Source organism: Mugil cephalus, chromosome 15 (genome assembly GCF_022458985.1).
Source record: "Mugil cephalus isolate CIBA_MC_2020 chromosome 15, CIBA_Mcephalus_1.1, whole genome shotgun sequence".
Classification (NCBI taxonomy): domain Eukaryota; kingdom Metazoa; phylum Chordata; class Actinopteri; order Mugiliformes; family Mugilidae; genus Mugil; species Mugil cephalus.
In genome coordinates, this window is record NC_061784.1 from 1318034 (window position 1) to 1332508 (window position 14475).

Below are 14475 nucleotides of genomic sequence, written 5' to 3' on the forward strand. Positions count from 1 at the left end.
CTTTGTTTGGTCCTGCCCGTTTTGTGACTATCTGCCTTTTGGTCTTTGAACTTTGCTTGCTCTCTGCTTTTGGTGCTGGCCTAACAATAATCTGCTGACTAACCTGCCATACCTCACTGCAGACTTTTGTTTTATATTCATGACTGCTGTTGTCATCGTGACTTATCATCATCGTGTCTGGTGATAGGTGTATTATCTCTTGGACCCACTTGCTATTATTATCGGCTGTCTGTAACACTAGACTGTTTTCTGTATTAATACAGTTTGCCTGGTGATCTGACAAACATATTCACGTGTTATTATGGAGGAATAGTTGTTGGATGGCAGCATGCAAACGGGTCTCCATAGTCCCTGTCTTTGGTTAAATTCCCATAATTCTAACTCTAATCCTAACCCTAACCCTAACACCCTGTATGTAGTTACGCAAACGCATGCCAATGCATAACCATGAACTATAACACTCAATTTAAACACTTGATTACTTACAGGGCTTCAAAAGATTTAAAATAAAGAGTAAAATAAAGTCAAGCCTTGTGAGAAAATGTGACGGTTCTTCTTCTTTTATTTTTTAAGACATGTACTGTATTTAAATCTTTTTGTGTTCTATATGAATAAATACTTTCTCTTATAAAACAGGCATGCCTAAAACACTCTTTAAAATTCATGAAAATAACAACCCTTCGCTGCAACTTTCTCCACATTACAAATGCTGAAAGATGTCTGTGCTCAGCAACAGACACTCCACAAATAGGAAGTCATATCCCATAACAGAACAGAGTATTTACATTTATTTACATCACCAAGTTATGAGCCAGTTTGATGGTGAAAACAGATGAGAAAAGTACACTGTTTATTCTGCTGGCATTCATATCCTATGCATACATACTCCAGTAAATTATGTTGAAGAGCAGGTAAGCCAGGGGAAATATGACTCTGGAGTACGAGTCGATCATGTAGCTGTTGCTCATTATGAAGCTGAGGTTTTGTTTTAGAGGGTGCCTGCGCCGTAGCCTGGTGCCTTCTGTGGGTCCAGACACAGTGGAGTTTCGGGACTGGGTGTTCCTCTCAGTGTTTGGGGTGCTGGCCACCTCTGGGAAAGACGTCAGGTCAATGTCATTGTCATGGAAACACCCATCAAAGGCCATAGCCTGCGTGGCATTGAAGGAGCTGGGAATCTGCAGTGACAGAGGGAGGAGAGCAGAGGATGTGAGAACTTGAGGACTGGCAGGTGGCAGCATAGTGATTTCTGTGGGTCTGTGGATCAGTCACATGAAAGAAGATATTAAAGGTCATAGAAAAAGGAATATGAATAACTTTTGTCTGCTTGAGCTTCTTCATCTCCTCCACCGTGGTGAAGTAGTTGACTGCAGCATACTCAATGACTGACAGAAAGACGAACAGGAAGCTTGCCCACAAGTAGATGTCCACTGCTTTGACGTAAGACACCTGAGGCATAGAGGCTGAGACTCCAGTGATGATGGTGGACATTGTTAGAACTGTGGTGATGCCTGGAAACAGAAACCACCAGAACAACAACATGAGCATTTCCAGCATTGATTCACATATCATGGTTCACTTGATTGAAATCCATTGTTCACCTTGCAGCAATTAGAGAAGATTAGCATGCTGTAGCCAACCTTAGTTCTTCAAAACTAATTGGGTTTCATTATGGGAAAAGAAATACACACAAATGAGTAGTAATTTTCTTGTTAAAAAAATCAGCCTATATAATCAGTCTATTGAGTAACAGATATACGTCTTCCATGAGAACTGATTGATTTTACTTTTTTTAACTCGACAATAATGCTAAAATATTTCATTATTCTCCGAACGAACCCACGTTTACCAGACCTCCATTGGTTGATAAGTAAGTAAAAACCGGAGTGAAAGCAAACCCGAAGCGGAAGAAACTCTAAACGTTAACGGAAAAGACCGCGAACCTGAGAGACAGAGAGCTGTTGTTTGTCAGAGTGAGCAGAGCAGGACACAGCAACACATGTGTATGTGTGTAGGTGAGGTTGCCCGGCGTGGCGCCTATCATAGAACGCAGACACAGTCAGATAACCAACGGGGATTTTCACAGATAATTGACTCGTATTACTCGTATAATACTCGTACTCTGCAAAAGTGCTCAATCCGTACAACTCTATTACTTACGTCTTAATGTTGAGCTAAACTAAACAGCTGCTTCTAAATATTTAGAATATGGATATGTGAATGGTATAAGTTTTTCCATTGAAAACTTAACAAGTAAGTAGGTCAGTAAATAAAATAAAACAGAAATATCTCTGCAAAACAGGCATAACATTGTTGCAGTACCCAGAGAGACACGGGCAGGGACAGCCCTCCTGTCTATCCAGAAAGACACCCAGGACAGCATCACCATCAGCATGGTGGGAAAGTATGTTTGAAGCATGAAGAAGAAGATATGCCTCCTTAGAATGAAGTTTATGTAAAGTCGATTATACCAACCTGTAAGACAGAGAAAAGAGTGGAGTATGGGAAACAGGAGAAAAAACTCATCTGCATAGGACTGTATGAGTTGTGAATCTGAGAAAAACAAGGTGAACCTACAGAAGAACCTAGAGCTCGGACGAGAGAGTAATTCTTTTCTGGGTCAGATCTGTTATATAATGTCCTCTTGGCGCGGATAGGTCCCCACAAGATTAGTTCACACTGAGAAGAGAATCTCTCAGGCTTCATTTCTAGCTTACGTTTCACACTGAGAATGTGGCAGTAGAAGCAGGCAGCATTTCAAAAAGTGGGCTTAACGGTCATACAACGCTGAAATGCTTATATTAACAAAATATGTAATCTTTCAGAGGCGATATTATATAAATGAAAAATATAATGAAAAAGCTCAGGATAATTAGACCTACAGCACCTTTGAATTTTTATTTTTTTTATTTTTTTTTTTTTAGTGCGATTTTCTTCTTATTTGTTTAAGACACCATGAATCTGTAACTGCCATAGGTCGTAACATATGAACATGAAGGAGCTAAGTAGGTGTAGGTATAAACATCTTAAACTTTTATTCAAATAAACAGTAGAGGTTTAGTTCTCTGGTTGTTTCCAAAATGGATACCACTCAGAAGATCCCAAGCCTCAACGCTCACATACCAGTGCTGCTGTAGAAGGCAAGCCCAAAGGAAGGCTGGAACTGTTCGACAAAAAACTGAGAGAGCACGATCTCATCTGTCCTCAATGAATCGTTTCCATTTTTCCAGTAGAGCATTAGGTCGTTCTCATTGTACGCATCTTCAAGAGAGGGGAGAAGAGGGGAGAATGTGGGGGAGGTGGACACCTTCACATGTGGCCTCTCTTAGAAGAGTCATGGACATTTTTTTCTCAGAGGGGAGGAGAGAACGTTTGCAGAAAAAGGACCTGGCTCTCCTCTGATAACATATCCATGTTTTATCTACATAATCATTTGAGACAGACAGATAGAGAGATGACAGTGAAAGGCCAGAAATACAAAAAAAAAATAAATAAATAAATAAATAAAAAACTCTGTATCTCTTGTATATATTTACTTTAAATATAAAAAATATAATTTTTGGTAATATAAAAAGCAGATGCTGATGATTACTGTGTGTGTATCAAACCAGGTGATGCACTCTGAGATGCTCAATGCATGTTTTTACCCCAGCTGTGATTTGCTAATAGATGTCCAGGTGTGACTTTCAACAGCATGGTCGATGGTACTCAGTAATTTAAAAGCTAAAAGCAGCCTTTATCTTTAAATTATAAAGCAGTGTATCACAGGTTGTGTAACATGTTTACTACCAAAATAAGAAGAAAAAAATAACACATGGGCAAGCACATTTAATGCAGGAATTAACACTATTTTATCCGATCTGGCATTTACAAGCAGTCATGAGCCAGCTCTAGTCTAATACTCACAGCTCTCCAGCTCCAGAGAGCAGTTCTGTGTGTCCAGGGGGAAACTGCTGAAGTCCATGGAGCAAAGAGCGGTCACAGTGATCCTAAAACATAGCTCTCAGTTAGAAAAATTACTACAGCAATAAAGCATTTATTAAGTGCCCACAGCTATGTTTGCAAAAATATATGTGTGACTTCATGTGAGTTAATTTGCTGGAGTTCAGGACGTCAGAAAGGTTGGAAAACAAAACTACTGGACTGCATTTGAGCAGTTAATATGTGATTGGCAACAAGAACCAATTTGTTCATTCAGTCACTGCTTCTGTGTTTGACACAGCAAAGCATTAGGTGTGACACCATACTGGACTGAAAGCTTACAGCCCAGTAGGGCTAAATTACATTTTAAATGTCCATATAAGGATAAAGTGCAGCCCTTGTCCTTTTAAACAGCTGCATAATACACACTGGAGTTTTTCTGAATCTCATTCTTTCACAGTGCCTCTTCTTTATTGAGCCATAGGTTGCTTATTTTGTCCTTCCAGATTTGAGGAGGTTTTTCAGGTGGGAAAACAAAACAAAAGCAACAATTCAATACTAAACTAGGGGTTTAAATGACTTAACAAAACATTCAAATGCAAATTCTATGTTCTGACTGATAATTATTTATTGAACATGATCATCTTTTTTTTACCGGACACTGTAGAGGATGTTGCCATCAGGGTAAACCCTCAGCATGATGTTCTCCATGGTTGTATCATGGATAAAAGAACGCTTAGAATGGACAAAGAACACATCTGGAACCCAAATCTTCTTAACAAGACGAGCGTCGAAAGTTCGACTCTTGTTGTTGCTGGAGGGAAATGCCAGGCGATCATCCTGCCAGTAATGCCTCAGGTAGAGAGTCATGGTGAAGTCCTACAAAGAAAAGAAATACTGCTCTCCAAGCGAGAAAAAAAAGACAGTTTGTATCTATAAGATGAGCTATACTTACCATGTTTACTTCAGATATACTGTCAATGCTCTCCACCTGGACATCAATGCCCACGGGAATGGCTGACCCTGCAAAAGGTCAGACTTTGTACATCATCCACAGGCTTATGTATGTGTAATTCCCACCACTTAACTATAATATATAATATATAACACGACATAAGTCCCAATTTACGAACGACGAAAGGCAACATGAAAGTGCTGACTCTGACATTATGCTGGTTCTCAAGCATGACACATGAGTGAGACATTCATGAAATCTTTTAATAAATGTGATAGGGTTATATGTACACAACTGATTTAATATGGATGAAGCGTTAATGCTCATCTCCCCAGTTTGCTGCTCACTCAACAAGCACAAATAAGATGCTGAAAAATATCTGAAGGCGTTACATATTTTTGTCATCTTGACTTTATGGATCAATTAGTAATGAAACCACATTATGAAATACTTGACTGGAGACTGTAAGACTATTTTGGAATATAACTTCCCAAAGCTGCTGTCAAAATTTGACTACCTCTCCTCATGAGGCAACATACAGTAGATTTAGTTTGCTGGCAAAACCAGCAAATCTGTTCAAATCTTATCTGGCCTATGGTAATAACAGACTCACTAAAACAACCTGCATGGATAAAAAACACCTGGTGTTACGCATCCTAGTAATCAGACTTTGATAATTAATTTATATTGTTTAACCTCCTGTTACATTAACAGTCCGAAGCCTGTCCCAGCTTGCTCCAAGACAAATCACTGCTCAAACAATCTTAGTTCACGTAACCTGAAAAAAAAAATAAAATAAAATAAAAATACTAGTAAATGGAAACTGTTCAGATTGGGTTAGTGCAAGAAAACAAACTTCTATAACAAACTTCTACATACAGTAAGCCTATGCTGCCTCTAACAGAAATGCAAAATGAATGAGGAAGCCATGTAACAAAGAGATTCAGCTGAAGCTTAAATGTAGCAGCCTGCATGGGTTATGTATATGAACATTCTCAAAACTAGATGGTAGTCAATATTTCAACCTTATCATTTATGTCAGTCATTTTAATTTTGGGCTAAATTTTATATGTGTATAGTTTCTGTGTATGTGCTGTTGTGAATGGGGCTTTAATTAGTCAGAGACACCTTGAACATATGAGCTACACCATTGTTGTTTTTTCTTGGTATTCCTGTGTTGTGAAAGAAATGACCAGCAGTAACCAGGATACTTGACTGATAGTTGACATGACTTGTAATATCTTGGCTGGATGGATTTGGAAGGACTAATGCCCCCTGGAGAAACCACTCTGTGCATTCTGTGCTAGAGCTAGAGCAAAGAACAGCAGAAGGACACAACGTTGTCCAGGTCATCTACTTAGTTTATTGCATCTATAAAGGAAAGAGCTGGGTTGTCTTTCAAAGCAAATTCTGAAACTGTGGGGGAAACTAAAAATCTTTGCTGACTAGAAAACAAATGTAACAGTGTGTGACACCTTCCACCTTGGTCAGCTATATCCTACAGGGTGTACACAACAGTGCATGGTCATCAGGGTCAGAGCATAATATCTGTCAGGCAGAGGTTCTTCTGGGTCAATATGGAGAACAGTGTCTGAGAATGTGTTTAATGCTGCAAACTCTGTGTTGTCAGTAAAATCCCAGAGCCTGAGAGCGCTCCCCTCACTTAATAATATCGAGACTACAACTCCTATGGAGTCGGTCTGTTTCCAATTCAGCTCTGCAGAAGGGAGGTGTGTTGGTTGTAACAGACCATTCCACAAGTTGCATGCCAACTATAGGATGTGTCTATGGCTTTGCTCGTAGGATCCATCTGGATCAGGGTGCAAATTTTGAGAGCCTATTTCCTATAGGCATGGTCACACCCAAAGGTTGTATAGAACCTTAGAGAAGATAGTCAGGGCCCTACAGCTTCTGACCAAGCACTGGTGGCCACAGATGTTGCCAAATGGCTCATGTATGGACATATTCCTAGACTGCCATTGGTTTTGTTCCACAATGTGAAGCTTGACAATGACGTCACACACTATGACAGCTATGTCAAAAGGATGAGGGATGACCTCAAGGGAGCTCTCAAGTGGCTCAGGCTGATGTGATGTCTAGTCAACAGCGTCAAGCCAACAATGAGCAAAGCACAGACACGGCTTGTCAAAGAACTTGCTGACAGGTAGAACCCCAATCTCTGCAGCATAATGTGCTACGATCCAAGGTGCCACATCTTCCATATTAGAAGTACTGTCAGTGGGCAGAACATTGCTTCTGTTAGCTAATTTGCTGCCACTTCAGGTGGAGCAAGATTCTGAGTCTTAAAAAGTGACTATTAACCAAGTGAAGTGAGGAGCAATGCTGTTGGAGACTTTCCTTAGTCCCTGTGGCTGAATCATAGGCTGATCACACGTTTAGCCAGCTGTGTTCCTCTGATGGATTCTGTAGATGTGAATATTGTAAGTCCTCTATCCTCTCCAATGCTCACTAGACCAACAATTGAAATGCCATGCAATTTTGGAAAAATTCAAGAGGATTCAGGTATAGCGGCTGTGGTGGATGCCCAAGCTGAGATGGATGGAGATAAAGAGAGTGAAGCATTGAGTGAGTAAAACAAAAAGGGGCCTAGGTCGGGCCACAATCTTCCTGGAACAGTTGCAGCGGATGTTATCCTGAGGCTAGACAGACCAGGTCATACAATGAGTCACATTAGGACTTTAGTTATTCCACATTTTAATTTTGGGCCACATGTGATGTGTATCCTATGCAGCTGCTGTTGTGCATGTACTGCAACGTTGTTGTGATGCATGGTTGTTACAACAACTCCGTTGTTTAAAATGTTTACAAAAATAGAAAAACTTTTTAATCAACACAGCACTAGCTACTTTTTACTGGAGAGAGCCTGCTGCTTTTTTGTCACTGTATGATCTTCTGATCTGTTTTAGCATAAAATAAATCTGCAGATCCTGATCCGAGGTGTCTGCTTGACTGTCTTAAAACTGCTTCATAAACATATACTCATTACGCATTGAAGTGAAATGGATATTATGTCATCATCCAGTTTCAGAATCAGGTTAACATATGAAGTGCACTATAAACATCCAGTTCTCTCTGTGCTATTACCTAATGAAGGCTGACACTCATCAGTGTCAGATCACAATAGAGTAGTGAAGTGGGAGGGATTATACTGTGTTACCAGGGTCCTGGAAGAAGTGTCCATTTTTTTTTTTTTTTTTTTACACAGTGTTAAATTTCTGAAGCAATTTCAGATATCTCTCAGTACCTACAAAGATAGTTCAAATATGTTGTTGAAAATGCACAGGTTGAAGAATCTTCATAACAAGGAAACCAATGAATAGTTGATAATGAATCCCGTTTATTTTGTGTTTCAGTTAGCTTTACTTTCGTTTTTCTCGTCTATATGATTTTTTTCACTCCTCCCAATGTTGCCACGTCAAGTAGTGTCATGGCCAGTTGGGTGGTTAGAATTGTTTTTGTCAGAATTGGGTAAAGTATTTTTTAGGCTGGTTTGGGATCATTTTAGTGTTTTTTTCTAATCACTTTTTGATGCTTTTTGTTGCAAAACCGAAGTGCATATAATTCTTTCAAGAGTGTGTATGAGGCCACTGAATATATTCTGCTTGTGCAAAGCAGAAGATGCCTATTGTCAATAGTTTGTCTTCACACGACAAGCGGTGTTTGGCCCAGTTGTTCGAGCTGTTGCTTGAACAACATGAGTAGAGAAGTTGTCCTTTTTTCTAACATTATTTAGAACTCAGTCAACAATGTTACTAAGTTGCTAAAAAAAATATGTCATGTTTCCCCCATTAGTTCCTTGTATAGATTTTATACGTTCAGATCCATCCAGCTATATTCAAAATCTTCAGGTCATACTATAAATTGGTATAAATCCACTCACAAATGGTGGAAAATTTCAAATTTCACTGGATCACTTAAGTTATGAAGCAGCTAGGAATCAGACTTATCTGAGAATTAGAAGAGATTGCTTCACTGAACTTTAATCTGGTGTCACAAAGGATCCAGACAAGCTTAGAAAAATGGAAGAGGTTGAATCTCACACTCTGGTGAAAGATTAACATTATAAAAAATATTATCATAATATCACCTACTATTTTTAAAAGACACAAAAATATAATCAGAAGGTTTTAATTGAGAGGGAAGAAAGTCGAGATTAAATGATGTGCCCCCAAAGAAAAAGGTGGATTAGGACTATGAGACCTGTGGCTATACTGCCTGTTATTTGAACTACACAAAACTGCTATATATTGGGAACAGAGGGAAAATGAAATAGACTGCTCCCTACCAGACTTGTCTTTGGGTGATAAAATAAAAATAAAAATAAAGTAAATTTACTTTAAAATCTCACCATCCCATACTGAAGTTAGAAAGATTTCACAAAGATTTCAATGACCTGTGCAACGGTAATACATTTCCTCACTACTAAATATCCCACAGTCATCTGTTAAAGGTATTATACCAAAGCATTTGGTAAAGTTTGGGAATGACAGAAACTCAGCCACAAAGTGACAGGCGATGTCAAATGACAGAGCTGGGTCAGTGGATGCTGAGGTGCATAGTGTACAGAGGTCGCCAACTTTCTGCAGTCAGTCGCTACAGACCTCCAAAGTAAGAACAGTGCGTAGAGAGCTTCATGGAATAGGTTTCTATGGCCAAGCAGATACATCCAAGCCAAAAATCACCAAGTGCAATTCAAAGCGTCTGATGCGGTGGTAAAGCACACCACCACTGGATTATTTTAATTAGAGTGAAGACTGGAAATGAGGCCTTCTCGTCCAACATCAGTGTCTGACCTCACAAATGTGCTTCTGGAAGAATGGCCCAAAATTCCCACACTAAACCTAGTTGAAAGTCTTCCCAGAAGAGTTGAAGCTGTTATAGCTGCGAAGGATGATGTGACATCATATTAAACCCTTTGGATGTAGGAATGGGATGCAGCTTCATATGCATGTAAAGGCAGGTGAGAAAATACTTTTGGCAATACAGTGTATATAGAAAGAACATGAACATGAACCAGATGGGATCACCTCCTGGGAACACTACTGGACTCATACGAAGACTGATAGGGATCTTGTGCTCACTATTGGTCCACGTAAAATTAGGTTTTTGTGTCTTGTCTGTGCAAAGTAGGCCTTGATTGTGTTTTTTTGTTGCAAGGCATCTTCTTGTTTGATTTGTTTGTTAAAAATGAAAAGATAATCAAAATTTGAAATTTGAGGAAAAACAATAAACATATTGACTAACAAGGTTTTGAATGCAATAAACACTACCGCATTTGAAAAAAAAAGAAAGTAGAAATGGTGAAGTCTCCTCCCTATATCCCGTTCTCTTCACGTTCGTCATATCACATTCTCTAACTGTTTATAGCCTTAACTAATTTTATAAGATATACAATTGTTAGCAAAAGCAGACACAGGGGCAGCTGTGGCTCAGTAGGGAGAGCGGGTTCTCCCTGAACCGAAGGGTGTAAAAAGTACTTTGAGTACCAATAGGTAGAAAAGTGCGATATAAAAGCAAGGCCATTTACATAAAGGTGGAAGCATGTTACAGTCATGTAAACTGGCCACACAACAACATTCTCATATTTACATTGGTTGTGATCTTAAAACTAATATTTTGGGAGATTCTGTTACAATAACCAATAATAATATACCTTCAATAAAATGATATCCAACTACTGAGAAAACATCCATTGTGATCACTGAGATTGAACCTACAACAGGCTGATTTATTGTTTAAGTAGAAAAATGATAATGAAGGACCTCAAGTGCAAGAAAAGGTTGTTAAAAAATAATATTGATAATATTAAATTATTCTTATGATTGTCAGGGGTGGTTGTTTGATATAATTGCAAAAATAAATTAAAAACAAAATCCAGACCTGTGCTTAGATGCACAGAATTAGGAACACAGTTCAGATTATTCCATCCTAACTACAGTCTGCAGTCATTGTCTCATGCAGCAGACAATCTAGGTCACCAAGGGTTTTTTTTTGGAGGCATAATACCAAAGACAACACGGTAACCCACATTAACCCGACTGAGTTACCAGGAAAGCATGTGGTCTTTTATTAATAACCGAACAAATAATTAGAATGTTAAAAGCAGTCAAATTAAACAGATGGATTGGTGAGGTGTGTGTCTCACCTCCAAAGCCGGGACGCATAGCAAAGTCATGGTCTTCAATACGAAGCAGTTGCTCCGATTTAATTAGCAGAGACTTGGTGCTGTCGAGCTTTTTAATCTTAAGATCCACTCGCCTGGAAAACACGAAAAAAAAAAAAAACACATCCTGTGTAAAATCCCTTTTTCTGACTTTTTTTTCTCTGACGCACACACTTGGAACGCAAATGACATCTGGTCGTTGGAGTTAGTGACAGTTAATTGGACTTTAACGCTCTGATTAAAACCCAAGGCCTTGACCCCAAAGAAAATTTTGCTTTTAGCATATTGACACCAAGATAACACACTTGCATTGTGATGTACTGGATTTGTGTTTCGACTGAGTTTTATCTATAGTCGTAAAAACATACAAAATTGTTGTTTGATGAAGTACACAACCATTTTTTTCATTTAGCACATCCTATGGTCCCATCCAAGGCCTGCTCTTACGTTGGTCCAACATGCCATTAATGCAAAACATTGGGATTAATTATGCATCATACAACCATATTTGTGAAAGCTCCATAATGTGCAGAGTAGCATCCAAAAATCTAGATGTGAGGTGTCAAACTGTCAGCTTTAACTGTGGTGGTATCAAATCAAGCAAACATGCAATAAATATGACTTGGCTCACCCTCCATGCTTTTGTTTTGTGTTCTCTCCAACGTACACCTCCTTCTGCCTCCTCTTGTTCGGGAACTGGCTGCTGTTGAGCTGAGTGACAGGCCACAACCAGGCCAAGCACATCAGTCTTAAGGCCAGGAGGGCCACTCTCATGGTTAAGCTGGAGCTGGAAAGATGAGAGGAACCCAAACGTCCCTCCCGCTGCCTCAGTGTCTCACCCAGGGAATGCCACAGCTGTCCCCGTCCTCTACTACTGGCATGTCCATGTCCCAGATACACTCATAATTCTGTCCCGCCACGCACACACGCGACTGCTTCAGCGTTATCTTGCTCTCTCATTGCCTGTAACATGGTGAATATCAGCTGAGAGATCCAGTGCTTAACTCCAGTTGCATCCCCTTGGCTGAGTTTGTCACTGTGCCATCCCTCTGCTTACGTATCCTGACACAACATGTTGCTCCAACTCACTGTCCCCACCCTCTGATTTAAAACCAAATATCAATTTATTCCTATAATGACAAAGGAATAGCATTAATTCCTCTCTAATCTTCTTTTCTGTGGTTGGTGAAATCTTTCAGTAACCTACAAACTGTAGGCAGCAGAGGGCGGGGACGGGGGGATAATACAACCAGCAGTTTCATCATCATTCTGACCAGATGAAAATAAAAAGCCTGTAGCCTACTTTCATACAATGCACGATTTTCCCCCCAGTTGCCCTCTGTGTCGGTGGGAGGACGCAAATGATCAAATGGAGAGGAGACAGATGCAAGCATATGTCGGGGCAACGTTGCGTTTATGGCTCCTGAACGTTTAGCTCTCGAGGCAGACCATATAATTCCTGAACTGACTTTGAACTGACTGAAATGAAGCCAGATAGACGACATAACAGAAACGCAGACGGAGACAGAAACAAAAAAAAAAAAAACAGAGAGAGAGAAAAAAACACCACTGTGATACAATAGGTTTGTTTCAGTACCCATGTTGTCTTGTCCCAATAGTCATCATCACATGCATTAATGACAGCTGCATTCCACCTAAGGGTGTGGCTCTTTTTGGTGCATGCTGTTTCACAGTCACGGCTTACTGGGACACTTAATGGAATTAAGCCATTATTAACACAGCTGTGCTTTTCCTACTGTATCAAAATATCTGCTGTGAAATAGGTCTGTCCAAACAAGGGAAGCATCTAGCTTCCTTTTTTTTTGTGACTGGACACTGAACAATGATGAGAAACAACTAACCAGAGAGCATTTGACAAACAAATTCTGGTCTAGTTCATATTTCTTTTCTTTTCTTTTCTTTTCTTTTCTTTTCTTTTCTTTTCTTTTCTTTTCTTTTCTTTTCTTTTCTTTTCTTTTCTTTTCTTTTCTTTTCTTTTCTTTTCTTTTTTTTTCTTTTCTTTTCTTTCAGGCCATATGCTACAACTTTTTAGTCTCTCATCATTTCAACATTTGTTTTTCCTCAGTCACCTAGCCTGTCTTTGTTTATAGTGCATTACTTATTCTGAATCAGTAAAATAATACCCATGAATCCCTGTGAAAATGTAACTTGTATATAAAAACCATTTGCAAGGTGCATGGCTGATATTTAATATGCTGATGGCCTTTTAATATCCACCTGGGTAGAATACACAGAAAATTATCCTTTTACATGATTAAGATAAAAAAAAAAAAAAAAGTCATTTGAAATCAAATTTAAAACATTTGAGAGAAAGAAATAATGATACTGTATCTAATCAAGGAAGAAATCTACACCCAGAACACAGATGAAGAAACTTTTGTGGAATCATTGAAATAATCAAAACATGGACAGTGCGGCTCTAGTGGCAGGCTCCCTTTAATCTGGGATTAAAGTTGAATGAGGCCAGACATGAGCAATGCCATCTTAAAGAATCAAGCACGTGGACCTCAGTTCATTTGTGCATGTGAGAACCCACAGCTGCCGTACAGCCTTTCACTTGTGGGAATGACACTCCTTATGTGCCCTCTAGAGGTCGTCATATTTCAAAGTATGGTAAGAACAGACACAGCCCAATGACCCACTATGGTATATACTGCATATCTGTCTTTTTTCCAGAATGCTTTTGTCACATTACTGTGGAATAAACTGACCACCTTTCTTTTTGTCTTATTTCATTCATGCTACATGACACATTATGTTATGCTATGTTTTCTATCACTCTGAGCACAAGTGATAATGAGTGTTCAGTCAGTAAATGGCCATGTACCATTGTTGTAAATATACAGTGTGCTGTGAGTGTGAGAGTGAGCTATTTCAGTGAAGCTGCAGTGTGGTGGAGCATTCACATGTGCGTTAGTTAAACTTTTACCTGCCTGGATTAGTCAGTGTTTCATTAGTGTTGGGAAGGATGTAAAGTGGAATCACCCATAAACAGTTCTTCACACATCAGTGTGTTTTCACACTCTCACACACACGCACACACATATGCACACACACTGCAAATAACAGTTACAGCTTCAACACCTCAGCACAGGTCTTCTGACATGGCTGAGGCACATGGACTCACCATCACGCTACTCTTTTTCTTGGAGAAGTTGTTACTGACAAACTCAAAAGGTACTGTACTTGACACCCTTTTCTACAAAAATATTTTAGTATGTAGTTTTGTATGTAGTAATTATTCAAATGGTAAACCATAGTAGTAAATAGTCTGCCAATTTTAATTTAGAATAGTCAAAGAAAAGAACTCATTCATTCACAAATCTTTGCAACAATCCAATAGTGAGATTTTGTTCCACTAAAAAAGCTGTTAGTAATTAATGGCATCCACTGATAG

At 39.2% G+C, this 14475-nt stretch overlaps 1 protein-coding gene across 1 annotated transcript; it reads right to left on the reverse strand.

The window, feature by feature from the left end:
• Positions 1-544: 544 nt before the first annotated feature.
• On the reverse strand, positions 545-12143 carry gabrr3a (gamma-aminobutyric acid type A receptor subunit rho3a). Its single transcript, XM_047606245.1, has 9 exons — positions 11689-12143; positions 11040-11152; positions 4874-4941; positions 4574-4797; positions 3904-3986; positions 3121-3258; positions 2320-2472; positions 1315-1508; positions 545-1175 (listed from the first exon to the last, which is right to left on the reverse strand). The coding sequence occupies exons 1-9, from the start codon at positions 11829-11831 to the stop codon at positions 873-875; spliced, it is 1419 nt and encodes a 472-aa protein (XP_047462201.1). The 5' UTR covers positions 11832-12143; the 3' UTR covers positions 545-872.
• Between the last annotated feature and the right edge of the window lie 2332 nt (positions 12144-14475).

Bases quoted from the DNA above. Each gene is read 5' to 3' on its own strand.
- gabrr3a (XM_047606245.1), bottom strand. From the start codon at position 11,831: ATGAGAGTGGCCCTCCTGGCCTTAAGACTGATGTGCTTGGCCTGGTTG. The intron at 11,153-11,688 runs GTGAGCCAAGTC...CGTGTTTTCCAG, and splicing joins ACAAAACAAAAGCATGGAGG to GCGAGTGGATCTTAAGATTA. The intron at 3,259-3,903 runs GTGAGTATTAGA...CCTCTCTTGAAG, and splicing joins CTCTCTGGAGCTGGAGAGCT to ATGCGTACAATGAGAACGAC.